This window comes from Apium graveolens, chromosome 10 (assembly GCF_009905375.1).
Source record: "Apium graveolens cultivar Ventura chromosome 10, ASM990537v1, whole genome shotgun sequence".
NCBI classification, from domain to species: Eukaryota; Viridiplantae; Streptophyta; class Magnoliopsida; order Apiales; family Apiaceae; genus Apium; species Apium graveolens.
Window position 1 is genome coordinate 239,728,518 of NC_133656.1, and position 27,019 is coordinate 239,755,536.

At 33.4% G+C, this 27,019-nt stretch overlaps 4 protein-coding genes across 5 annotated transcripts; all 4 read left to right on the forward strand.

Moving 5' to 3' along the window:
• Positions 1-314: 314 nt before the first annotated feature.
• On the forward strand, positions 315-3,145 carry LOC141692164 (fatty acyl-CoA reductase 2, chloroplastic-like). Its single transcript, XM_074496901.1, has 9 exons — positions 315-633; positions 720-823; positions 930-1,129; positions 1,234-1,334; positions 1,425-1,641; positions 1,873-2,034; positions 2,169-2,250; positions 2,370-2,740; positions 2,813-3,145. The coding sequence occupies exons 1-9, from the start codon at positions 315-317 to the stop codon at positions 2,964-2,966; spliced, it is 1,710 nt and encodes a 569-aa protein (XP_074353002.1). The 3' UTR covers positions 2,967-3,145.
• Positions 3,146-5,001: 1,856 nt separating this feature from the next.
• LOC141692165 (fatty acyl-CoA reductase 2, chloroplastic-like) lies at positions 5,002-8,536 on the forward strand. The gene is made up of 8 exons (XM_074496902.1): positions 5,002-5,253; positions 6,196-6,324; positions 6,416-6,604; positions 6,648-6,883; positions 6,970-7,131; positions 7,217-7,298; positions 7,468-7,590; positions 7,889-8,536. The coding sequence occupies exons 1-8, from the start codon at positions 5,002-5,004 to the stop codon at positions 8,126-8,128; spliced, it is 1,413 nt and encodes a 470-aa protein (XP_074353003.1). The 3' UTR covers positions 8,129-8,536.
• A 5,350-nt stretch (positions 8,537-13,886) lies between these two features.
• LOC141693336 (ethylene-responsive transcription factor ERN1-like) lies at positions 13,887-14,978 on the forward strand. Its single transcript, XM_074498405.1, has one exon. It carries the CDS (start codon positions 14,085-14,087, stop codon positions 14,844-14,846), a length of 762 nt encoding a protein of 253 aa, XP_074354506.1. The 5' UTR covers positions 13,887-14,084; the 3' UTR covers positions 14,847-14,978.
• A 6,436-nt stretch (positions 14,979-21,414) lies between these two features.
• Positions 21,415-27,019, forward strand: LOC141692337 (5'-adenylylsulfate reductase-like 7). Of its 2 annotated transcripts, none has more exons than XM_074497137.1 (4): positions 21,415-21,722; positions 24,780-24,961; positions 25,831-25,955; positions 26,205-27,019. In XM_074497137.1, exons 1-4 carry the CDS (start codon positions 21,549-21,551, stop codon positions 26,636-26,638), a joined length of 915 nt encoding a protein of 304 aa, XP_074353238.1. In that variant the 5' UTR covers positions 21,415-21,548; the 3' UTR covers positions 26,639-27,019. The 2 variants fall into 2 exon arrangements, with proteins under 2 accessions (XP_074353238.1, XP_074353239.1); XM_074497138.1 differs by having other exon boundaries at positions 21,417-21,722; positions 25,849-25,955.

A 27,019-nucleotide genomic window follows, 5' to 3' on the forward strand; every position in this document is an offset into this window, starting at 1 on the left:
GTGCAACTGGATTTGCTACTTCAACAAAGTATTAAAAAACACAATTGGAGGCATGCATGTTCCTAAATTATATGACTAATGCTGTTTTTAGAAAAAAAAAATCAACTAGTTGCTGAAATAGGATAAAGAGAAAAGGCTCTTAACATTCAGTTTACTGAGCTTTCATGAACTGCCAGTGCCTACTAATTCAAGATTTTGTAACTAAAATGCTGCTTATATATATAGAAACCAGAGTTTGGGCAATGAACTATAATTTTTCGATACAACAAACCTCTGAGCTTAGATCATTTAGCCTTTTTATCATGTCTGTATTAATGGTATCCATGGGAACTATTTCTCCAAGCCTCTATCATACTTCTGGTACACAAAAACTACACATAAATAAAGTTTCTAGAGGTACAACTACTGTGTTCTGCTCTCCTGATCATCATGATCTGATTCAGATACCTAAAAACCTATCTTCAGGTCTAAATCTTTCTGCAAAGAATGGAAAATTCAGTGGTATAATTGAAAAGGAATCTGTGTTTCTTAATAGCCAGTCAAGTTCGAAAATGCAAGATGGTCTTGGTATCATTGAATTTTTTAGTGAAAAGAAGCTTCTTATAACCGGTGCAACTGGATTCTTAGCAAAAGGTACACTTTACTACGACGTATAAAAGGAGTAATAATTTCATTGTTCTGAACTTGTTTATTGTTTTAACTCGCTTCCTTATGTACAGTTCTTGTAGAGAAGATTTTGAGGACCATGCCTGAGGTGGGTAAGATATTTCTTCTTATCAAGGCCAAGAATGAAGAGGCTGCAGATGAAAGATTAATGAATGAAGTATGTATATTAATCGTTTTGTTTGGTTTTGCCGTTTCCCTGCATGCATGCATAAGAATATTAAGATTTAAGATTGTGAAGTACTTATGCATATTGCCTGCAACAGATCATAAATACAGAACTCTTCAAGTGTCTCCGACAGAAGCATGGAACATTTTATGAAAGATTTATGTTGAGCAAGTTGGTTCCGGTGGCTGGGAATATGTGTGAAACAAATATAGGCATGGAGGAAAATGTAGCCAATCTTATAGCAAGAGAAGTAGATGTAATCATCAATTCTGCAGCCACTACAGCATTTGATGAAAGGTAGCTAATTTGATTTTTAAATTGTTTCTTAGTTCTTTTGGGCTGAAGTAAGCATATAGATGTGGTTTGTGATCCTTCTGATTGTCTTATACATATTCTGCCAGGTTTGACCTTGCTCTTGATCTTAACACCAGAGGAGCTGCAGGGATTGTAAATTTCGCTAAGAAGTGTGAGAAGGTCAAGTTATACGTGCATTTATCAACAGGTAATATAATCAGGTTAAGGCTAGATCTGCCATTGACTACCAACAAGATTCATTACCAACATGGTGTATTAATTTTTTTGATTGCTACAGCTTATGCTACTAGAGAAAGTGAAGGAAAGATTGTTGAGGAGTCATTTGGAAAGGGACATTACATAGCAAGCAGTGCTGATATATATGAAGCACAACATAAACATGTCCATGGCTTGGACATTGAAGCTGAAATAAAGCTTGCTTTTGAAATGAAAGAATCATTCAAAGAAAAAGAAAATGAAAGTGATCAAAAACTTAAGGATTTGGGTATGAATAGGTAAGTGTACTGCTGCTATTCAGCTACATATATTGCAATATAAGTGTTTCAAGTCATGAGATTGCTGGCCCCGAGGATGACCTCATGAGACATGCCTGAAGTTAAAAGAAAACAAGTGTAGCATAAGTGTACTTAACCTCATGTAATTTGCCTGAGGACACCCTCCGGCCCAGTTTTCTCATTTCATCTCTTTCTGAAATTACAATTTATAGAAATTCTGATGGATCTCAGGGCACAGAAATACGGGTGGGCAAACACGTATTCCTTTACCAAGGCAATGGGTGAAATGGTGGTTGAAGATACGAAAGGCCACCTGCCTGTAATCATAATTCGGCCTAGTGTCATCGAAAGCACATTAAAAGAACCATTTCCGGGATGGATAGAAGGTAACAGGTAAGCAATGTATGTTGCAGAATGTCAGATTTTCACTAGCCCAAAAGAACAAGCTGATAAATTTAATTTTGAAAGAACAGAGCTTGAAAGATTTAACAATTGTATTCAAATAATAATATTCAGTAAATGCACAGGATGTTAGATCCATTTTTCCTCTTGTATGGAAAAGGGAAGCTCCCTGGTTTCTACATCAATCCCAACATGGCTGTGGATGTGGTAAGTTTTGTTAATTTCTTGTGTTTGCAAGACGCGTAAACTAGAAATAAATGGAGATCAGCACGATGAATGAACTATATATCAAATGCTAGTTTACATCCATGTACTACTAATTACAGGTACCAGCTGACATTGTTGTGAACTCAATATTAGCGGCCATAGCAAAACATGGCCGCGAAGAAAGTAGATCACTGGATGACGCCAATTCTAGTAGTGATGATCATGTCTACCAGATAACTTCATCATTTGCAAATCCTTTGATTGCCCGGGACTTGGCAGACATGGTGTATCAACACTTCAGCTCAAGTCCTTGCTTTGATAACGAAGAAAAATCGATCCACGTCTCACCATTCAAGTTATTCACCTCCCTAGAAGACATGTTATCTGCCATAGTGAACACTGGGGGTAAGAAATTAATTAGAAGAAGAGCAGTGGAACATTTTAAGTACATGGCTGATCTGTATCAACACTATTCCTTCTTTGGTGGAAGGTACCAGTCTAATTCTTCCTTAATTTTATACGAAAGCAAGCATCATTTTAAGTTTATCACCTATACTTGCAGGTTTGATAATAACAAAGCCGAGAAACTAATTAAGTGCATGTCTAAAGAAGAAAGAAAAGAGTTTGGACTGGATGTAGGTTCTATAGATTGGAAAGATTACTTTATAAGTGTCCATTTCCCTGGTATAAGGAAGCATGTAATGAAGGAGAACTGAAGTGGCTATGTTCAGAACACCACCTCAGTGCTTCACTGATCACTCCATATTATGATGCCTTCGCTCCGGCTGCTGCAAGAGCAGGGATATAGCGACCGTCACAATATTATCTCTTTCTTCGATTGTACTTTTGGCACCTTCTTGCAAAAATTCACTTCAATAATTAGCCCTCAAAGTTGCCAAACGAGTATAATTAAAATTAGATATGAAGATACATGTTTTTAGTAAGATATATTGCATTGTTTTCATTTAGGGAGGGTGTCAAAAAGTGTCAAAAATTGGTTATTTTGGTTAACACCCTTAAATCTCCGATGAATAGCCAACAAAAATGTCATGTCACGTCATGACACATGTCATTTTGACACCCTTTCTGACATCCATTGAACATTCTCTAATAATTATATCAAAATTTAGTAATATGGCCGAAACAAATAAAGGAGACAATTATTTTGGAACGAGAGACTAATTGAATAAGACTAATTATAAATGCTAGTTGTTGGTAGGTTTTAATTTTACATAAGTTTAAATACAAGTTGATCGATTTTGATTCTCATTTTCAACCGAATATAACCAATCTCTAAAACCGCAAATAAGCTGTGTTAAAATCTAAGAAGATATGCGATTATTTTTCATCTAATATATTGAACCGGGTCTCATTCATCATTGAACGACTTTAATTCAAGCTCCTAAACAACGCTCTGAAATACGTAAGCCGCTGGATTACTTAAAAAGAAAACTGCAGCTCTGCCTAAATTGCAACCAAAATATAAAGAACATATCAAAGTTTCACCCTTAAATATATGAAATACAATATTTTATAAGTGTGCCAAACATTTAAGTTGCTCCCAAGTAAAATTAGTTAAATGTCCACACCGACGATTTTTCAGCTAGTGTGCTAATTATTCTTGATGAAAATTTCAACCTAATCAGAATATATATACAGAGAAAAGTTATGCTGAGACCACATTTTTTTCATAAATTACTTATGTTCTGCAATCAAAACACTGTAAAATATATTATTTTGTTAAATATATTCTACGGATATCACTAATTCATTAAAATTGTTGAAAATCATTTAAATTTAATAAGTATTATGTGTATTAACTGCAATTTAAACAAATATTCTGCAAACTAAACATGTTTTGTAGAATAAAATATTTTGTAATGTTCTACATACAATACATGTACGATGTTCAAGATTTTGAATAAAATAATGATCTTTCTAGAATATTATTTCAAACAATACTTTTATACAAGATAAGATTTAAGTGGTCTCAGTGATTTTCAACAAAAACGTGGTCCCCATAAAACTTGTGTTAAATACTAACGGCAACAAAAAAAAGTCATGCAAATAACCAGGTTTTTAATGTACTTTAAAATAATAGCTCTGCGCAACACAGAAAATGAAATAATGCAGTAAAAATAAATGTTAATTAAAAAGGATAAGTAGGAGCTAAAAACTAAAAAGAGAAGAAATACTCAAAAAGAGAAAGAGTCTAGATATTGTTATTTATTACTCCCTCCGTCCCAAATTATCTGTCAAATTTAATTTTTTATGGTTAAATTGATCTAACTTTGATCATAAATAAAAACTCATTATTTCATTATTTTGAAAAACTGAAAATTGCATATTAAAGTATATTAAATGTACTTTCTAGTTATATAATTTTTGTACATATTTTCAATTATATACTATATTAAATTTTCAGACAAAATTAAGTCAATTTGATCACAAAAAATGGGCAGATAAATTGGCACCAAGGGAGTATTAGAAAAAGGGAAAGTAGGTGTTAAAAGTAGTCTCTTTCTCAAATACTCAGTCATGTCAACTTATTCATGATTTTGCAACTAAAATGCTATATATAGAGAATAACAGATAGCTAGAAATTTCACTTTGAAATAGTATCTGAGCTTTCAAAATCAGCAAAAAGTTTTATAAAACTAGCTATATACAGCCATGGGAACTGGTTTATTAAACCTCTTTCCTATGATTTCCAGTAGAAAAAGACTAAATATAACCAGAGTTTCGACTAAAATGTTCTTAAGAAACAAGACCAGTACTAATGTGTTCTTCTGTGTTAATCAGACCTCCAGAAACTTCTCATCTCGTCTTCGTTCGTGTGCAAATATGCATGAAAAGCACTCGGCAGTGCTTGCTAATGATCGGCTAAGTTCAAATGTGCATGATGGTGGGCTTGGAATCGCGGATTTTTTTAGTGGAAAGAAGCTGCTTATTACTGGCTACTGGATTCTTAGCAAAAGGTGCACTCTTCTTACTTCCATGGCAGTACAGTTCTTTTTATTTAAATTTACGGGTTTCAGTCTCTGACCTATTTATACACATGTAGTTTTCGTGGAGAAGATTCTGAGGACAATGCCAGAGGTGGATAAGATTTATTTGCTGATCAAAGCCAAGGATAAGGAGGCTGTAATGGAAAGATTAATGAATGAAGTATGTTGGACTAATCATTTTGCTTCATTTTGTAGTTAGCGCCCGTTTGGGAAATCTTAAAATAAGTAACTTATGACTTAAAATGAATAAGTAACTTATAAGTGATAAGTGGATAAATATTTATAAGTTATATAAGTGTTTGGATAATTTTACTTATAAGTCAGAAATTTTTTTATTTAAATAAATCAAAATAAATAATTTTTAAATATAATCATCTTATTTCGTGAATTTTAGATTATATTAACATTTTAAAATTTATTTTTTAAAACTTGAGTTAATGAAAAGGCAAACAAATCAAAATAAGTTGAGAAAAAGTATGTCGTTGCTAACATTCAACTTATCAGCTTATAAGTTGAAAATTCGACTTATAAGTTAGGGCGACAAACACTCCTTGATAAGTACTTACGAGTTTATAAGTTAATAAGCTACTTATATTAAGTTGCCAAACATGCCCTTAATGTGCATGCATAAGAAATTAAGGATATTATGGTTCCGTTTGGTATTGCTGTTACACACAGCTACATCAGTTTTTTGGTGAAAAGCTTTAAGAAAGGTGTTTGGTAAATTCTAAAAGCCGTTGTCTGGGACAGGGCTCTTGGTCCAAAAGCTGCTTTTGCAGAAAATATGCATAAATTAAAAAAATTACCAAACAATCATCTAATTTTCCTGACAGCACTTTTTTCACCAGCACTTTTTCCCACAGCACAGCAGTTTTTAACAGCAATACCAAACAGACTCTAAAGATTGTGGAGTAGTAATGCATATTGTCTGCAACAGATTGTAAACACAGAACTTTTCAAGTGTCTACGAGAAGAGCACGAGACGTTCTTCAAAGAATTTATCTTGAACAAGTTGGTTCCTGAGGTTGGCAATATGTGTGAAACAAATTTAGGTATAGAGGAAGATGTAGCTAACAGTATAGCAAAAGAAGTGGACGTTATCATCAACTCTGCAGCCACTACAGCATTCGACGAAAGGTACCTAGTTATTGTCTTGAGCTGGACGAAGAATTTGTTTCATCCTTCTGATTGTCTTGTTATCTTCCAGGTTTGATGTTGCTCTTGATCTTAACACAGTAGGTGCTGCACGGATTGTTAATTTTGCTAAGAAGTGCGAAAAGCTCAAGTTATACGTGCATATATCAACAGGTAATCACTCAAGTTCATACATCATTAGTCATGAAATTACATAAGCAAGGGTCTAGAGATAGAACTAGAGTTCAGTTTTAATTTGTCAATCTTTCTGCTGGTTCAGCTTATGCTTCTAGACAAAGTGAAGGAAAGATCATTGAACAGTCTTTCGGTAAAGGGCACTATGTAGCAAGCAGTTCTGATATACTTGCAGCACCACATAAACTTATCCATGGCTTGGACATTGCAGCTGAAATCAAGCTTGCATCAGAAATGAAAAAATCTTTCAAAGAAAATGAAATTGATCAAAAACTCAAGGATTTAGGTATGAGTAGGTAAGTATGTAGCCTCTGTCTCAGTCTCGTATCTTCAATAAAAAAATTAAAAAAAAAATTAATTCAAGTACTTAAGGATGGAGCAGGGCACAGAAATACCAGTGGCCAAACACCTATGCCTTCACAAAAGCAATGGGTGAAATGGTAGTTGAAGATATAAAAGGACACCTACCTGTGATCATAATCCGGCCTAGTATCATCGAAAGCACTTCAAAAGAACCATTTCCAGGTTGGATAGAAGGTAACAGGTGATTAACTGCAGCACGACTCGTGACCTTAAAAAATGATAATGATAATGATAATGAATTTCAAGATATTTTTGTATCTGCACAGGATGATAGATCCAATTATGCTCTTGTATGGAAAAGGGAAGCTTCCTGGTTTTTACTCAGACCCCAATATTGCTTTGGATGTGGTAATTATTTTAAATATCTTCTAGAGATAGATGAAACATGATCTCTTAACCTGCAAGACCAAACTAGTATAAATTGTAATTAGCACCTTCTGAAAAATATCAACTGAAACTTTAAAATCTGCATGAATAGAGGACTGCACTTCTTACATTCATAGACTACTTATTACAGATACCGGTTGACATTGTGGTCAATTCAACATTAGCGGCCATTGCAAAACATGGTCGCGAGGAAAGTAAACCAGAAGATAACGATTCTAGAGATGATCACGTGTACCAGATTACCTCATCTGTGGCAAATCCTTTAATTTGCCGGGACTTGTTGGACATGGCCTATCAGCATTTCAGTCTATTTCCTTGCTTGGATCACATGGAAAATCCGATCCACATTTCAGCATTCAAGTTCTTCACATCTCTAGAAGATTTTTTGTCTGAAATGAAGAATACTATTGGTAATGAAAAGATCTCCCCGAGAAAGGAACTTATTAGAAGGAAATCAATGGAACATTTCAAGTACTTTGCTGAACTATATCAACCGTATTCCTTCTTTGATGGAAGGTACCAGTCTGATTCAAACCACTAAGTAATATCAGTCTTCCTCAATACATTTAAACAAAGCATACCTTAATACAAAAAATAACAAATGCAGGTTTGATAATAACGGAGTTGAGAAACTAATGAAGTGCTTGTCCGAGAAAGAAAGAAAAGAGTTTGGATTCGATGTAAGTTCTATAGATTGGAAAGATTACTTTATAAGTGTCCATTTTCCAGGTATAAGGAAGCATGTAATGAAGGAGAGAGTGTTGCAATTCAAATCCTTGCAGAATTCATAGATTCACCAACTTAATGCAGTCAAGAAACAAACTTCTTGAAGCTCCGGATAGTGTGTAGTAAAGTGAAAGAAGTAAAAATGCAGCAGCTTTATATTGTGTCTTGATAAGATGAACATTTGGATGAGATCCCAATATTGCTTTGGATGTGGTAATTCTTTTAAATATGTTCTACTTGAGATAGATGAAACATGAAGTCCTCGATGGATGAGTTAACTCGTAATCAACACGATATAAGAAATACGTTGAAGCTTAAAAATCTGCATCAATAGCAGAATGCACTTAATTCTGACATTCATATGAGTACTACTTATTACAGATACCAGTTAGACATTTTGGTAAATTCAACATTAGCGTCCATTGCAAAACATGGTCGCAAGGAAAGTGAACCAGAAGACAGCAATTATAGTGATGATCGCGTGTACCAGATTACCTCATCTGTTGTGAATCATTTGATTTGCCAGGACTTGTCAGACCTGACCTATCAGCATTTCAGCCTATTCCCTTTGCTTTGATCACATGGAGAATCCAATCCGCATTTCAGCGTTCAAGTTCTTCACATCCATAAAAGATTTTTTGTCTGACATGAAGAACATTAATGGTAATCATGAAAAGTTTTCCCTGAGAAAGGAACTTATTAGAAGAAAATCAATGGAACATTTTAAGTACTTTGCTGAATTAAATCAACCTTATACCTGTTTTAAAGGAAGGTATTCAAACCTCTACTAAATTTCAATGCAAGTAGAGTCTTCAAAGACATATAAATAAATCATAACCTAATACAAAACTGACATATCTTTTAAGACTCGCATATAAATGCAGGTTTGACAACAACGGGGTTGAGAAACTTTTGGATTCGATGTAGGTTCTACAGATTGGAAAGATTACATTATAAGTGTCCATCTTCCAGGTATAAGGAAGCATGTGATGAAGGAGAGATTGCCTGTCACAATTCAAACCCTTGAAGAATAATAGCTGTATTGTTCAGAATTCACAGATTCACCAGCTTCATCCAGTCAAGAAACAAACTTCCTGAAGGTCTGGATACTAAGCTTGTCAAGTATAAGCAGCAGCAGGATCAAATAGACCACAGCTGGCTCGACGATAAGATGTATAAATATGTGGTTGTGTGAAGCAAAGTGAAAGAAGTAAAATGCAGCAGCTATATATTGTGTCTTGATAAGATGAACATTTGCAAGTAAAAGAAGACTAGTAGCTAGTATAGATAAGGTTGAACCTTTGTGGACAAAATAAAGCTAGCTGTAGAGAAAACTTAGTATGCTAATGATGCTCATCAGCTCATCTATGATCCAACTATACTAGTACATTCATAGTTATTATGCTTGCATTGCACTGCTTGCTTGCATGCATTCTCTTCTCTTATATCCTTCTTCTGATTGCAACTTATATAACCTTTAGTTTCATCGCTATCTGTCAGTGTTCTAAAAATCCCGATTTTCTTGGCAAAAAAAAAAAAAAAATCCCGATTTTTAAAAAAATTCCAGATTAATCCTTAAAAAATATTTGACCGATCTATTTTCTCAAATCCGATTAATATTTATAAATTATTTTTGAATTAAATATTTTATAATAAATAAGGTAAATATATTAAATATTAATAAAATATTTAAATATATCCGATTTTTGTTCCGATTAATCGCTCTCATTAATCCCCGATTTGTCGATTAATCCCTAGTCGGTACCTAAATCGATAAGTACTGATTATCAATTTTTATAACCACGCTATGTGTATCATTCTTTATATTATTTTAGAATATTGATACTTGAACACGTATTCATGTTCACAGTTTCTTAGCTAGCCTAAGCAATTGATTTGGTCAACAAGTTCATACTCCGGGTCAGATAATTAAAGAAACAATTTGCATATCAAGATCAAAAAGGCATATCTTGTAATTAGGATCCAAAGCATTTCATCAAAAAGGCATCTTTTGGATTATAGGACCTTGTAAACTAATCATATTCTCTCTCTTTTTTAATATAGAAAAATGCACAATTATTGCAGTTCGCAAGAGATTAGTCATTGAAAGATCATTAGGTTATAAGCTTGATGTGTGTATATTAATTTATTAGATAGATAAATTTCAACTTAAGGTTCATATTCTCTGTTATAGAAATCGGCCGATTTTTCAAAAATCGCCGATAAATTGCACAAAAAATTTGTCCGATTTGACCGATTTTCGATAAATCATCCGATTTTTTAAAAATCGTCCGATAAATCGCAAATCAGTATATCAACCAAATAATCCCGGTTTCTGAAATTTGTAACACTGATGCGTGATGTTACACATGAAACTTTGGGTCAAGTAGCTTAATTTATAATGTCAGCCAAAAGGTTTCTTTTGGCTTATATGGGGTATCTTGTTTATGCGGACGGCTGGATAATATATAAATTATTTGAAGACAAATGAGAAATAATTATATTCTATAAAATTAGTAATTCAATATTGAGTAAAATAGTCATTTTTCTGAGTAATGCAAGTATTGTTAAGGGAAGGAATTTAGGTTCATTTTTTACAAATATAAAAGTTTACTGTAAAAAAAATTATATAATCTATGACAAAAAACAACTATCTAAAATCTCAAGATATATAAGACTTGATTGTATTTTATTCATAATAATTGTGAGAAATCTCACGATATCAAAAAAATACCTTTATCGGGTATTTATAATAATTTTGAAAATTATTGACATGTAGTACTTCAATAAAAAGTAAGGTCCTTATTCCACATTAGATAATAAGTACTCTCTCTGTCCTTTTAATTTATTAAGATTTGAAATGAAGTGTTTAACACGTATTTTAAGTATTCTATCTATTATAGTTATATATATTATTTTTAAATTCTCTTTTCTAAATAAATATTAAATATTTAAATTTTTATTAAAATAATAAATTAATATATGAAATAATTTAACAAGAATAGATAACTATCTTAACAATCCTTATTGAAAATGATCTTAAACTCCATTTGACAATGATAAATCAAACGAGGCAGCCACTTTGTAAGGAATAATATGAATGCATACGAGTGCATAATTAGAGAAATATCGTGCTGAAACCCTAAAATTCTCTCAACCTTGAAGCAGTCTCCCTATCATTTTTGAGGGGTTTTCATCGGCTTTTACCGGTGGAAAGCCCCGATCTATTCTTCTTTTTATTATTGTTGATTCATCTCTTAGTCCATCTGTTGTTAATCTTCAATAATTTCCCAATTCATTTGGGTTTTGCTTGTCTCTATCTGTGAGAGTTTGGTTTTACAGTACATCATGCCCGAGATTAGAGATCTGCGGAATTTTCATGGTGTTGATTCGGTGATAAAGGTTTTTATGGTGATACATTTGTGGTCGATTGCTCAAAATAACAATTGGAGAATTAAATCATGTATGTATCAGTTCAAAAAATCGCTTGGTTGTCTATCCAATAAATAAGGATTCAACAGTGATATAAATTTTGTGTTTGTTCAATTTCAATCAAATGTGTAGATGATGTATGATTTTCATTATTGAATTATTTTCATTTTAAAAAAAAAGAAATATAATAGTTCTAGCATAGTATATCACACAAAAGGCGTCGTTTGGGCTTATACGACCTTGTAATTAAACTAATAATTAACATGTTAATGATAATCTACATTATTAAGAAAAGATACAATAATGGAGCAATCTGAAAGAGATAGGTTACCTAAAGTTTAGAGTTTAGCTCAAGTGGATGTTAGAACGTAATTATCACTTACCAACTTGTTTATTAAACTAATTAGCTAGAGATTAGAGATTATTAGCTAAATGACGTGAGGTGGGGTTCTTTATATGTCAGCAAAAAGGCATCTTTTGGATTATATACACACCTTATTCCATATATACAAAAAGTCATCAGAATAGTTGTAAAACTCTAGAATATTAAAAAAAAAATTCGAATTAATTTTTGTGTAGATATTGTATGTTTGATGCATTGAGTAATGTTTGGTGTTTGTGTTAATAAATCTAGAGTCGACAATTTCGTACACGACACGATAACACGACATGAAAACGATACAAAAATAACGGATTTGGTTTGACATTTTCGGTACACGAACAGGGTTTGGTTTCACATTTTTGGTACACGAACAAGAAAGTACACAGATGAATTTAGTGTCGGTTTTGGATTTACACTTCGGTACACGACACGAAACGAAAGTACACGAAATAAATAAATATTTGAATAAATTTATCAAAATTATATGATGCATATCTCTTACAATAATATTTTACATATAATATTTACGGAAAATAGATATAAAATAGATTCAAATTTAAATTTCATAAGAATGGACTGCACTCGAGTCTTTATGACTCATTAACTTAAAATTCGACTAATAAAAACTTAATATTTAAATATATATTTTTTTATCCTTATTTTATTATTAATTTTATCCGAAATGAAGGTACGAACACGAAACGAAATGAAATGAACATATAAAACTCATATTTGCCAACTTTCTTATAATAAAACGAGAATACACGTGCATTCATATCTGTTTACAAATTAAAATAAGATTAATATCACGTCACATTATTCGAAATAAATTATGAAAATCGATTTGAGGTACGTAGTACTAGTGGTCATGCTCAATAATTATGTCATCGCTGTATCTAATGCGCGAGTCAACCTGACGAAGGTCAGTCACTATGTATGAAGCTTTGATTTTGAGATTTAGTTTTTGGGTTTGTCTGGAGAGTTACTGAGGGTCTTCCACGTGGCAATATCTGGTGAGTTTAAAATCTTCCTTGTCGGATGTTTGACCTAGTAAGACGCACAGATGACATTGTTCACTACTATAGTACTATGAGAATGAGGTGAGAAAGATGAGACAATGACTAACTTCTTAAATTTACAGCTTATTTAATCACTAATTTCGATAAATTTGTTCTCGTCAACTTTTGTATAGTGGAGTTGGTTAGAGTTTGTTCTGGTGGACGGAGGGAGTAAAAATTAGATCAAGTCATCTATGTTCAATGATTCAAGGAATGTCCTTCTCCAGGAATTTTGGCTGAAAGGTTCATAAAACTTGATGCAGCATCAGCAATTTTGACACATTAATGTCCTACTGTGTCAACCTTGATTAACACTGTTATTACTACTAAGTACTCCCTCCGTCCCTAAAAACGTTTTCTATTTGTGTTCGACACGTTTGTCAATGCACACTTTTGATTGTTACTCCCTCCGTCCCTAAAAACGTTTCCTATTTGTGTTGGACACGTTTGTCAATGCACACTTTTGATTGTTAATATCTTTAAATTCGTATTAGTATTAAATATAAAAATTTCACTGTATTAAAGTACTGATAAACACGAATCCAACGAGATCACTCATGATTATGTTTGATATTATAGATTAAACGTAAATTAGTAGTCAATCGCTTACCGTGAACAGTACCGAAAGTCAAATTAGGCAACGTTTAACGGGACGGAGAGAGTAATATTTTTAATTTTATATTAGTATTAAATATAAAAACTTCATTGTATTAAAGTACTCATAAATACGAATCCAACAAAATCACTCATTACTATATTTGATCTTATAGATTAGACGTAAATTAGTAGTCAATCGCTTACCATGAATAGTACAAAAAATCAAAACGGGAAGATCATTTTGGGACGGAGGGAGTACTCTATTGAACCAGTCAGTCTGTGCTGGCCTCCCCCAAATTATTAGATAGAAATTACTTAAGTGTGTACTTAATGTTAATTAACTCTATGGTGAATGTTGCATAAAAAAATTCACCGGAAACTTTCAAACACAAAACAACAAAAACCATTCATCAACTAGCCCTTCTCCTAGGATACTCAGACCTATATATATGTACACAACATTCACAACAATAACAAGAACATCAAGACAACTCTTGTTCTCCTAGATTTATTTTCATTTTCAATCTGAATTTCTGCGTATCGATCGATAAAATGGAAATTCAGTTCCAACTACAGAAAAACAAAGTGACCAAGTTCAAGGGGAGAAATAACAAGAACAGCAACAAAAACAAATTTGTTGGTGTTAGACAGAGGCCTTCTGGAAGATGGGTAGCTGAAATCAAAGACACTACTCAGAAAATAAGGATGTGGCTCGGAACATTTGAAACAGCTGAAGAGGCTGCTCGTGCTTACGATGAAGCTGCTTGTCTGCTTCGTGGATCCAATACTCGTACAAATTTTGTTACTCATGTTAAACCTAATTCTCCTCTTGCTTCCCGCATTCAGAATCTTCTGAAAAACAAAAAAACCACTGAAAAACCCCGAAAAAACGTTGTTACTACTACCACCTCGACCACCTCCACCACCACGACCACCACCACTACTAGTAGTACTTCTACTAGTAGTCAGAGTGATTCTGACTCATGTGAGAAGGTGTTTGAACAAGCTCAGTTGTTTGATGATGCATACAGGCCTGATTTAAGCGATTTCGATATGAAACCTAATGATATGCCTTGGGGTTTCGAGAATTGTGGGATGATCAATAGGTTTCCACTAGCACAAGAAATGTTGCAGATGCCAAATACTGTGAACCTGCTGTCGAGTACTAATATCGAATTTCCAGATTTCGAAAGGATGAAGGTTGAACGACAGATTTCGGCATCTCTGTATGCTATGAATGGTGTTCAAGAGTACATGAACACAGTTCATGATCCTTATGAAGCTATCTGGGATCTTCCTTCTTTGTATTTTTAGTTTCGAATTTTGTTAATCTGCGAAAATTATCACAATCATCTCTTCTGTTCCTCCCTCTCTGTTTCTGGTGAAAAAATGAATGTGCAAATATATCACTTGTGTTCTTGATTGCCATTATTGGTTTAGTTAAGATTCCTGAAAATTAAATACTCTCTCTCGGTCCCTTCCAATTGTTTACATTTATGAGAAAGTGTCTGGCATGTATTTTAAGGTGCATAAAAAATATAGTTATGTCACTTATTTTTACATTTTTCTTTTTCTGAATAAAAGTTGAATGTTTTAATTTTTATTCAGAAAAACAAAATTATAAAAAAAATTACATAACTATACTTTTTATGTACCTTAAAATGCGTGTTGGACACTCTCTAAAAAACGTAAACAATTGAAAGGGACGGAGGGAGTATATTGGAATTAGTTTTTGAATCTTGCAAACATCCTTGTAAAAAGCGGAAATCGCTATTGTTCGGTATAGCAACCTTTTAGTTATTAATCGGATAATCGGTGATTAATCAGAATATTAATCGGTTGTGTTTAATAAAATATAAAAATAATTAATTTACTAAACTAAATATATTATAAAAAAAAGGTGTAGTGATTAATCGAATTATAAAATCAAATCGGCACAATATATTAAAATAATTAATCGGATAATTAATCGATAAAATCGGTGATTTTTAGATTGTATGCGTGGTTTATGGTTTAGAATAGAAAGTCTCAACTCAATCATCTTCTTCTATTCCTCGGAGGGTTATGTTTGTTATTTAAATCGGACAAGTTGCAATTTAAAATGCAGTTAGGTAACTTGTTTATAGATGTGTCCAATAGAATTGCACCTAACTTATTAAAAATTTGCATTAATTAAGTTTGTAAAATTATTATTCATATGAGTGTCTTATTTGAAAACCAAAGACTAATAAGTGACAGGAAGAAAATAATTCTCTCGTGTAGGACTACAGGTTCACATCCTTATTTCATTTTTCAAACATTAGTGAAATTAACTAATTATTTTTTAATGATACTTGGCAGCAGTGTTGTAAAAATAGGTGTAGTGACTGGGATATTCGTGATGTATTTATATGATAAATAAAGTATAGTTCTTATACTATTACGTGGGTTTTTGTAAATAAAATAAAAAGATAAATGATTTTGTGGAATATGTAAAAATTTATGTGAAATAGTAATAGGGAACATGTAAAATCTCGTTCCAGTTTGATGAGTCGGCTAAGGGCGTAAGCTGTGATTGTCGAACAGTCAGGTAGAACGGGACCCGTTATTCAAAGGATGGATCAAATGAGTAGGATTAAGATAATAGAACTTGAGAATTATAATGTGGTGTGATGAATGTGAAGACCTCTATGTGTCTCTGCGATTTGAGTGTATTACAAAAAAGTTATTTTTGATAATTTATTTATCAAGTAATTGTTACTCGCGTAATCAGTAATTAAAAAAAAGAATTATGCGCTAAGGTGTAAAAATGTGAATTGTGGTGCCTAGTGTTATGTGAATATGTGTTATTTGTGAGTACGTGTTTGAATTTTGAATTCGTGAGCTTTAAATGTTTTAAAAAAAGATTTATTTGATTTAAATAAGAATTTAATGGTCCTTATATATTTTTTATTAAATAATTGAAATGTGATCAAGGTGCGAAATTTATTTTATTAGCTATGGAATAATTCCAGATACTTTTTAAAAATTATAGTTGGATTTATTTGGATGTTCTGATATTTTAAAATGATTTTATGAAGTTTATTTCAATTATTTGGGATTTATTTATAAAATCCATAATAAATTATCTATTTGCTCAAAAAATTATTTAAAAATTTGAATAAAGAGCTAATTTCATATCCTTTATTTTAAAAATAAGAGTGGTGTTATTTTCATATTTGTAAGATAGTTTATATTATCATAATTGCTTAGTGTGTTAAAGAATTAGAAAAAGAAAAAAAATCAGAAATTAAATTTGCTAATTACAAATTTGCCCTTGGCAAATATATATACCTTCACTCTCTCCCTTTCTTTTTCTTTTTCACCCTGTTATCTCACTCACACTCTCACTCACTCTCTATCTCGCTCTCTCGACTCTCTCTCTCTTGGTATCTCCCTCTCTCCTCTGTTTTCTTCGATTCTCTCAGCAAAACTCAAATCCAACTTAGGATTTGAGCTTCTCTTATCTTATATGTATACATACACAGTTGCATGTGTATGTGTGTGTTTGTGTTTGGTCCAAATGGTGATATCTTCTCGGTTTCTTGTTTCAATTTGGATTTCTATTTTGATTTTTACTGAAATTTGTTGTTGAATAATTGCATGTTAGTTGTTGTGATTTAGTTTGAGAAAAATTGGCGAGATTTCGGTTGGAGGCCGGTTGGGCAGCCCCGAACCCTTATCGCCATCGGCGGTGAACTCCGATGAGTCGGTGGTGGGCTATGCTGTCGTTACTGAGCCCGTGAAAATCATAAAAAATTGTTTATTTAGGTGCATATCGAAGTGTATATGTGATTTGGATTATTTTTTCAAGTTTGCAAGTTTTGGTTTGAGTTATGTGAAGAATTTGATTTATAAAGTTTCATTCATGGGTTTTTGATTCGGATTAGGATTGGTTTATGAATTAAAAGTATGCATGTCAAGTTTGTGTGAATGCATGTCGATTTTGGTTCGAAAAACCCATGTGAAGCTTCGATTTTTAGGAAATTAGTTCGAAATTATTTGATAAGTTCGATCGATATAATGTTGTACACTAGGTTAGTTTGAAATTAAGTTTAGTCTTGATTGAAGAACATGCATGTATGAAACGTGAGTTTTGATTACAAATTTAACTTATAATTCGGTTTAAAAGTGAATAAAGAATTGAGTTCATGGATTTGATCCTCGTGTTAAAAATATGATTTGATTTAGTGAGTCGTTATATTGATATTGGTATAAGTCGAGTTGCATGTTATATTTTCGAAATATGTCGAGTTAAGGTCTCAAGTATTAAAGAGTAATTGGTTGAGCGATTGATAATTTATAACTAGGACATGTGATAAAAACTAGTTGGATCGTTGATTGTTGTGATTTATGGATTGTTTAGTATAAAGGGTAAACGTAATTATGAATACGTCATGTCCGACTCTCGACGAGTCAGTAAATAGATTGTATATGGTATCGAGTTATTTGAAATCGATGATTATGTGTTAAGTGTAAAGTTCTGAAATAATTGGTGTTATAAAGAATATAAAGGTATATCTTATTATGTGCTACATGATATGGATATGTATATAAGATAAGTGTTTATCGCGTTTGGGGTAGAAATTAGACGTTTTGAGAAATGTCAGGAATCGATCAAGTACCTAATTAGAGTTTTGTGTTGTATTGTAGATTTGGATAGCGGAGGCATTCGGGCTAGTAAAGGAAAGGAAGTTTTAGGTGGAAGTAGCTCAGGTTCCATTAAACAGAAAAGTATTTTTTGGCAAATAACTCTGCCTTCTATTATGAATCGTTTACAGAAAGACTATTGTTGATGCAATGATAGAGTACAGGTTCTTATGAAACTTGTTATTGATTCTTATGAAACCCCTATAATTGTTCTTTGCGATAAGTCCGTTATCATTCCTTGTAACAACCCTAATGGTAAACCCTTGCTCAAGTACATATACCCCACCCTTGTGTTTGATAACTTATAATCCCTTAGCCCAAAGAGAGTCTTTACAAGTTTTTCATATGTTACATCTTGATAACCTAGATTCCTTGATAATCCTTAAGCCTTGTTACGTATCGTTCTTTGGAACTATCCTTATTGCGAGCTTATACACTTGTTTAAAGTCTGATCAATATCTTTAATTGATGATCCCTGCTTACTCTCGATTTATTCACTTTCCTTGAATTCTTGAACTGGACTTAAGAATGATTTTTGACTTGAAAGAGTCCAAACAATTTCATTTATCGGTAATGTTAAAACTGAATTTAGATAAACTTTCTTGTATTCCAACACAAAGGTTTTTTAGATGAATTCCTTGAAGATTGGATATAGACGTAAGAGGCTAGTGGGACTAGTCCATTCATATAAGAGGCTAGCGGGGCTAGTCCATTATAAGGCTGAAATAATGTCATGGGTACCTTAATGACCGGATGGAAGTCAGTACGGGCTGATCACTCGTATTACATTTAAAAGACAGATATTCCAATTGATGGTTCTTTAATAATTTATAAAAGAAGTAGTGTATATCTTTGATAAAGCAACTTGCTTAATTACTTGAAATGAAACAAAATGAGTAGTATCTTCTTTAATTCGGACAGGATATTAAGGCCAATAAAAAAATCTTGACCTATTTTCGGTCAGGGTCTTGGCCGAAAGATTCCTGACCGAAAAACTCACGAGGAGAGTAATTGGGACCTTAATTCGGTCAAGATATCAAGGCCAATAAAAATCATGACCTAATTTCGGTCAGGATCCTTACCGAAAAACCCACGATCAGAACATTTGGGACCTTAATTCGGTAAGAAAAATGACAGGGAAAATCCTGACCGAAAATCGGCCAGGATTCTGGCCGAAAATCTTGCCACAAAGGCTCCACGATCTGAAATAATGGAAGCTTAATTCGGTTAGAAGAAACCATAAAGCAAAAATCCTGACTAAAAATCGGTTAGGATCCTGGTCGAAAATCCTGCCCCAAAGGCCCCACGAACAGGATAAATGGAGGCTTAATTCGGTCAGAAAAGTGACAGGGAAAATCCTGACCAAAATTCGGTCAGGATCCTGACCGAAAATTCCTGACCTATAAGTATAACCCCACGACCAAAACTTATGGGGGCATAATTCGACGAGGATCCTGGTCGAATAAGGAGTCCTGGTCGAAATTATATATATATATATATATAAAGAGGAAGAAAATAAAGGAAACTTTGGAGGATATTTTCTGAAAATTAGAAATAATCCTGAAAATTAAGGGAAATTCCAAAAGATCAAGGAAAATTCCTGAAAATAAAGGAAAAAATCCTGAAAAATGCCAGAAAATCCCTAAAAATAGGAATAAGGTAAGAAAATAAATATGGAAATTTCAGAAAATATCTCGAAGCCTCGTATAAGGTAAATCGTTGTAAATGTGTAGGTCGCTCCACACTTTACGTTGAAAACGATACCTTGTGAGGGAATAAATAAACTTAACTTCTACGAAATCTTGTACAATTTCCCAAAGTTAAGGGGCAAATGATAGGGGGTAAAATAAACCATGGTTGCGTAATTAATATCACATTAATTATTTTCAGTTTGGGCTGTTAATAAAACCCATTCAAAGGGCCAAAACTCTGAATATTAATTAATTTCATAATTAATTATATGGGAAAAATAAGTTGATAAGTAAAGTCCAACTAAGGATACAATTCCTTAAGATTGGCCTCCAAAAAACCTCATGGAATAAAGAATCAATTTCCTGCATTTTAGGACTTCAAAGTCCACTCTAAATCTGTGACTTGTCCACCAAGTCTCCTAATCCTAATCATATTCAAGTTATCCCATGCCTATATAAGGGGTCACATACCACAAACCAGAACTACGTTATTTGACTTGATCATTGACAAATCGCAAGATACGTAGGCATCTTGTAAAGGCAGATTGAGTCGCGAAACACGAGAGCAGTCAAATAGAGGCTTGAAGCTAACGAACCCTAACATTAAATACACTCTAGTTTATTACCAAAAACATTGTCCAATTTGACTTTTATACGTAATTTAAGATTCATTGACTGCAAATTTTCGTTAATTATTTTTCATTTCTTTTGTGAACAAAAAGTTTAAGATTTACATTTTCATTCAATTTTTTTTAAATAATCAAAAAAAATATACAGTCAAAATACCTTAAAATACGTGTAAAAGTTAAAATGGACAATTATTTTGAGATGAAAGGAGTAGTAGACATTGTCATATACACATTCTTATCCGTCCATAATGCAAATAACATCACATAATTAACAAACCATCCATTCGTACACCTATAACTCAAATCCTAAAAAAGTTCCATTGAACTATATATATAATATTGATCTGCAAATGAACAGAATCGTACGCACACGTGAATAAAATTTACGATCAACTTATTTAAGTGAATTCGATTATGTTCAACTATAGCTCTCCTATAACCTAACTTCTTAGATTCACAATTTTTAAATATTAAATTTATTCACGCTTCAACAAATACATAATTACACAATCCATTGTCAACAAATATTTTTTTTTTTTGACTAATTTTGGCTTATAGCCTTACAAATGAGTATCTGTTCTCAACAATTTTCGGGGTGAGCCAGGATCGAACCCAGGATCTGGGAAGACAGAGGATAAGCCCTTTACCACTTGAGCTATCCAACCGTGCTCCATTGTCAACAAATATTAGTTTAGTTCGTGAAATGAAGAACAGTAGTTATAGCCTTATAGGCTTATAGCCCTAGGACCTCAAGTCCATGGGCCGGGCTTGTGTGGGCTAAAACCCAACCCAACTTAACTAAACTAAACAAACCAGAGTCTCCAAGTCCAGCCCATTACACAACCAGAATCTATCTAATCCAATCTATACTTACAATCACACACAAACACACATACTTACATCTCTTCAACTACATATAAAATCGTGGTCATAAGCTTCTCCCCAAAAAATCTAACAAAAACAAAACAACAACCTTTTTAATCAAACATTTTTATTAGTTTAATTAAATTAATAAAATTAATATTCCGATGTCGAAATCGACGGCTACTACTACACCTTTGATTCTTGTCTTTTTCTCGGCCATTTTCACGGCGAGCTCCGGCGATTCGCCGCCGGCGATGTGTCCGGTACAGCCCAATTTCTTGATCAGCACTCTCAATTCTCAGTGCCCTTTTCATTTCTCGCCTAATTCGCCTCTCCAGGTATTTTTATTTATTTATTTGTGTTTTAATTTAATGTTTTTGTTGTAAAGTTTTGATTTTTAGTTGATTGAGAGTGTTTGTGATGGTTGTGATGTTTTTATTTATTAATTTGTGTTTTGATTTAATGTTGTTTTTGGGTTTTTGTTGTAAAGTTTTGATTTTTTTAGTTGATTTTAAGTGTTTGTGATGTTTGTTTTGGGTTTGGGTTGTGGTGAATTTGGTGTGATTGGAAAGTCAACGATTTGGTTGAGTTTTCGGAGTTTCGGGTTTAGGGTTGGTGATTTTGTAGGTTTTAGTGAAATTGGGGGATTTTTAATTGGATTGGGAGAGAAGAGGTACAGGTTTAGCCTTTTATTTAGGTAAAGAAAGAAAAAGGTAGAGTCTTTACGAGAATTGGGAGTGGCATAGTGGTTGCAAAGCTGCTTGTACTGCCTAGAATATTGGTATACTGGTTGCAAAGCTGCTTGTACTGCCTAGAATATCCCTGTCTAACCCTCTATGTAAAATTTAATATTTATTGAATTTAACTGCCAAGAAAAGGATCAAGCTTTTGACTTTTTATGTATGTTGTTTAGGATGGGGAAGAGATGGATATATAAGTTGGTATTAGGGCTTTACTAGGCAATGTTTATTCTTTCATGTGTTGTGCGTTGTTTTTCATTTTACATTCGGTAGTGATAGTGTATAGTTTTTGAGCTAAGATGTATACGTTATGCAATGCAGGACCGTAGAAGTATAGCTGTTACTAGTTCCCCTTTTCTACGAAGTTGCATAATTTATTTAAATTAGGTATTAAATCCGCAAGACACAACAATTCAAATAATACTCTGATTGTGTTGACATTATCGTCCTAGATATGCTCGTATCTGGATTTTGGACTGAATAGAGTATAGGAATGCCCTCAATGCGGAAAGTAAGTATATCTTATAAATATAGTCAATTAAAAAAAAATATTAGTCCTTGTGAGCCGATTGCGACCAGTGACTTGTATGTGGCTGTTCGGCAACTGTATTTCCGGACTTAAGGTATCATGTTCAGGAGGTGTGAAATATTATAGATTTTTCTGAAAACAATGGAAGTATAGATTGTGGCAATTTTCTTCTTCTCTTTAAAGCGAGACCTTTAATGCCTTTCCCATTTACCAGCTATGTTACCCGTACTCGGGTATGAGTGTCGGACACGGGTTCGTATCCAAGTGTCGGACTCGACAATATTCTGAAAAATTTACATATTTTCTGTCTAAAATAAGTGTCCAAGTGTCTATACCCAGGTCCGAATGTCGAGTGTCCGACACGGGTAATCGAAGCAAAATGAAGAGTCCGGGTAACTAAGTTTACCAGTGAGTTACTCAAGCAGATGATAGTCAACCTACAGCTGTCTAGAGATAATTACTCACAATATACCCATCTAAGAAGTGAAATACAATAATCCGACCATTGGTTATAATCATGATGATTTAAAATATAAATAAATAAAGCAGCTACACTGTGGCAAAAAAAATAAAAATTAAGCAGCTACACATGGAAGAATTAAGGACTTATGGACAATATCGGCATACACTTGTGAAAACACCGCGGTCATATGCTCTGCCATTGTTTTTGGTTTTCGGAAACATGTGAGAAAAGCTTTAAGGTTTGCAATTCGGGACCAAGTAGTGCGATATATGGTCTTATGAACTAAAGGCAAAGGCAAGCTCACAAGGTTGTGTTTTGTTGTGATGTACCCAACTGCTTTAAGCTCTTATCTGTCAGTGGCTATTGTCTGTTCATTGGGTATAAGGTATGGCCGAGAGGCAATATTGGGTTTTGCTCTTTTGGGATTTCTAAAATATTGAAGAACAGATTAATAGTGAAGTTTAACCAAGCTCTTGCAAATCTAGTAATGCATCATCTCATCCTAAGAGTCTAAGACTATAGTTTGGGTGCTCAAACCCAAAACAACTAAACAAAACAAATTTGACCTTACAATTTCAGCTCGCTCCAGAAACAGTCAGAATATAAAATATTATACAAATATACAATCATACAAACATAATCAACTATATACAGGTCGATGTTGTAAGCTTTTCCCCTTAAATCTAATAAAAACATATTAAATTTAGGTGTAGAGTTCTTTTCTAACGGTGGAGCAAAAAGTGTACCACATTTGTTAATATTAGAATTATAATAATATTGGTAGTTGATTATATTTAGTAGTGTAATAATTTGGTGGTTGCAATAAATGTAAGACAAGCTTTTGATATTTGCAACTCAGGAAGAAGTAGTGCAGTATATTGTCTAGTGAACTAAAGGCAGAGGTATGCTGACAAAGTGGTGTGCGTTGTTGTGATGTACTTGATTACTTTAGGCTATTATTTAATCAGTGGATGTTCTGTTTGTATGTTCTGTTCATTGGGTACAGTGTTCGACTGAGAGGCAATATTGAGTCTTGCTCTTTTGGTTTTTACAAAACATTGAAGAACAGATAGTTGTGGTATGGCCTGGGGTCACCTCGGCCAGCGAATAAGCTAGTCAACCTCAGGAACTACCATGTCTGCGAAGTTCTATGACCTGATAATAGATAGTCTGTTTAATTTGGATAACTAGTCTGTTTAATTTGGATAGCTAATCTCTTTAGAGAACTTGTTATTGATTTGTACTCCATGATATTGTGTAACTAGTCATTAAATGAGTGAAACTGGTAGGGTTTTTTTTTCTATTTACAAGAAAAAGGAAAATGAGCAACAGAAGATTGGTGTCCTTGTCATGACTTAACTGTTTATCTACTGCAATTTGGTTGATCTAGTCCCTGTATCTTTGTTTCCTTAATACCTGAGCGAGTTGCTGAACCATGTATATTTTTACTCTGTTTTTTCTTTTATCTTTTAAAAGTCTTTACTCCCGACACCTATCCTTCTTGGCATGTTTAATGAACTCTCCAGTTGCCTCACCTTTGGTCCCCGCAAGGGGTTCTCGGTAAAAGGAACCAGATGTCATTGTCATCAGCATTTCTTTTCTTATCCTCTATGATGTATGATGATATATATTACAAATGTGTAAGTATGCTTTCTTTTCTCAGGTGGGAAGTGATTTTCTTGACAGAATATTGAATTCCAAGGGTAATAATGCGTACATTTCTGTACTTTTTTATGCTTCTTGGTGTCCGTTTTCACATAATGTCCGGTTGACATTTAGAACCTTGAGTGCCATGTTTCCCCATATTGAACATCTGGAGGTTGAAGAATCCTCAGTGGTTCCAAGGTGATATGTTCACTTAACTTCGCTCAATGAAAAATCACCCCATTTTTTGTTTTATCTAGTTAATTCCTTGTCTCGCTAATACAGCTCCCTATAGTTTTCGTTCTGTTTCGTAGAAGTAAATAAAATTTTCTTGGTTCAGAGCATGTTACTGCTAATTTAACTCTCCCTGAACCATGCCTAACAGTTTACATGTTAATGTTTATGTATACCTTAATCTTTAGTACACTAACTAGAAATGCTAATGAGGTCGAGAATTTCAGGACTTGTGAAAAAAACATAAGATGTAGATTTATTTATTTGTATCAGATTAGTGTTTTTTAAAGAAATAGACAGTGATATATCATCCCTTTCCGCTGTTACTATTGAATCAGGATCCTAGTACATTCTGTTTGCTTTTTCACCATAAATTTTTTCTTTTCTCAATTGACTCCTGTTACCAGAGAACTAGAATATGTTTGTTGATTACTTTCTGGTGTTAAGAATAAAAAAAAACTTAAAAAAATAATTCGCAAAAGAATAAAAGAAAAGTTAATTTATAAATTTTTGGTGTTTCCTTAGTAGTCAAGGTTGACTTGATTCTGAACTTTCCGTTAAACCGACTATGGTAATTAATATTTATTAAGGGGTAATATATAAAATCCGTGTATAAGATAAGCGGGAGAAGGAAAGACTTCCTAATAGAAGCACAAACTTGAAGTAAAAAAGAAAAGAAAAACTAGATTACTGCTTGAAATTAATTAAAAAACTACTGCTGAACCCGCCAAATTAATTATATGATGCTATATTTTTCGTTGGGCTGGTATTAATATTTAAATTTAATTTTTTTATGACTTGGTCATTTTATTTCTGCAATGGTGGTTCTAATGCAGCGTACTTTCAAGATACAGGGTACATAGCTTTCCTACAATATTAATGGTGAAGCAGACATCGAAATTTCGATATCTGGGTGCAAAAGATCTTAAAACTCTTGTAAGATTTTACAGAAAAACAACAGGCAAGTTACTCCAATGCAACATATCAATTTACTCTTTTAACCCCTATAATTTGCTCTTTACAGTACACACTAAAATAGGTTTCCATGGTCCATGGAAACACATTTCTTCTTCCATAATTTGTGTTTAGACAGCTCCTTTTAGTCACTAGAGTATATTGCAACTGTTAGTTCCTTATTAGAGGCGAAGCCTTGGGTACTTAAACTAGTTTTCTAATTGAGTTTCATGCATTTGATTGCTATTATTTTTAGGGTGGGAGCCAATTCAATATGTTGATATGGAGCAACCTATTAGTTCGGAAGTCAGTGGGGAGTTTGTTATGCGGTCATGGGTAGGCTCATCACCATCCGAGATTCTGAAAAGGGAACCTTACTTGGTACTCTCGTTGCTGTTTCTATGTTTAGCAGTATTGATAAATGCACTACCAAAGGTCTTATTACACTTCAAACCTTTGTGGGTGGCGTATGGACCACATTTGAACTTGGGGATATTTGGAGAGACCAGCCAGATATTGGGACGCCTCCTTCAGATGATCAATATAAAGATGATTTGGACCAAATTGAAACTATGTAAAACCAGTAGCTTCTATCAATGTGCTAAAAAATTGAAGAATGCTCGTGTTTGGGCTTCTTCTCTGCCTTCTGTCTCTTTGGGGAAAACCTCATCATCTAAGTCTGAATCATAGTCTGGCCTGCAAACTTGTATCATAGTCTGTTTGAGGAGGTAGAATTTCTCAAGTTCTAATAAAACAGATTTCTGAGGGAGCTCTACGCTCCCTAACCCATCATCCTTCCCCTCTCATTCCAGAATGAATTTTTTTTCCCATCTTGTTTAGTTACAAAGTCCTCCAATCCTAAATCACGACCACCGGTTGATGATAGTGTTGTAGTTTTGGGTGGTTTCTTTTAGGAAGGAGCGTAGGCAAAGCTTGTAAATTTAGACCAGCTTCTTTTTTGCACGAAACATCTGTTTCGTTTTCTTATAGAAACAGTTGGATAATTATCTAAACATGTATTTCCTCGCAAGGTATCTAGTATATATGTCCCATGTACAAGTTTACGTCTCA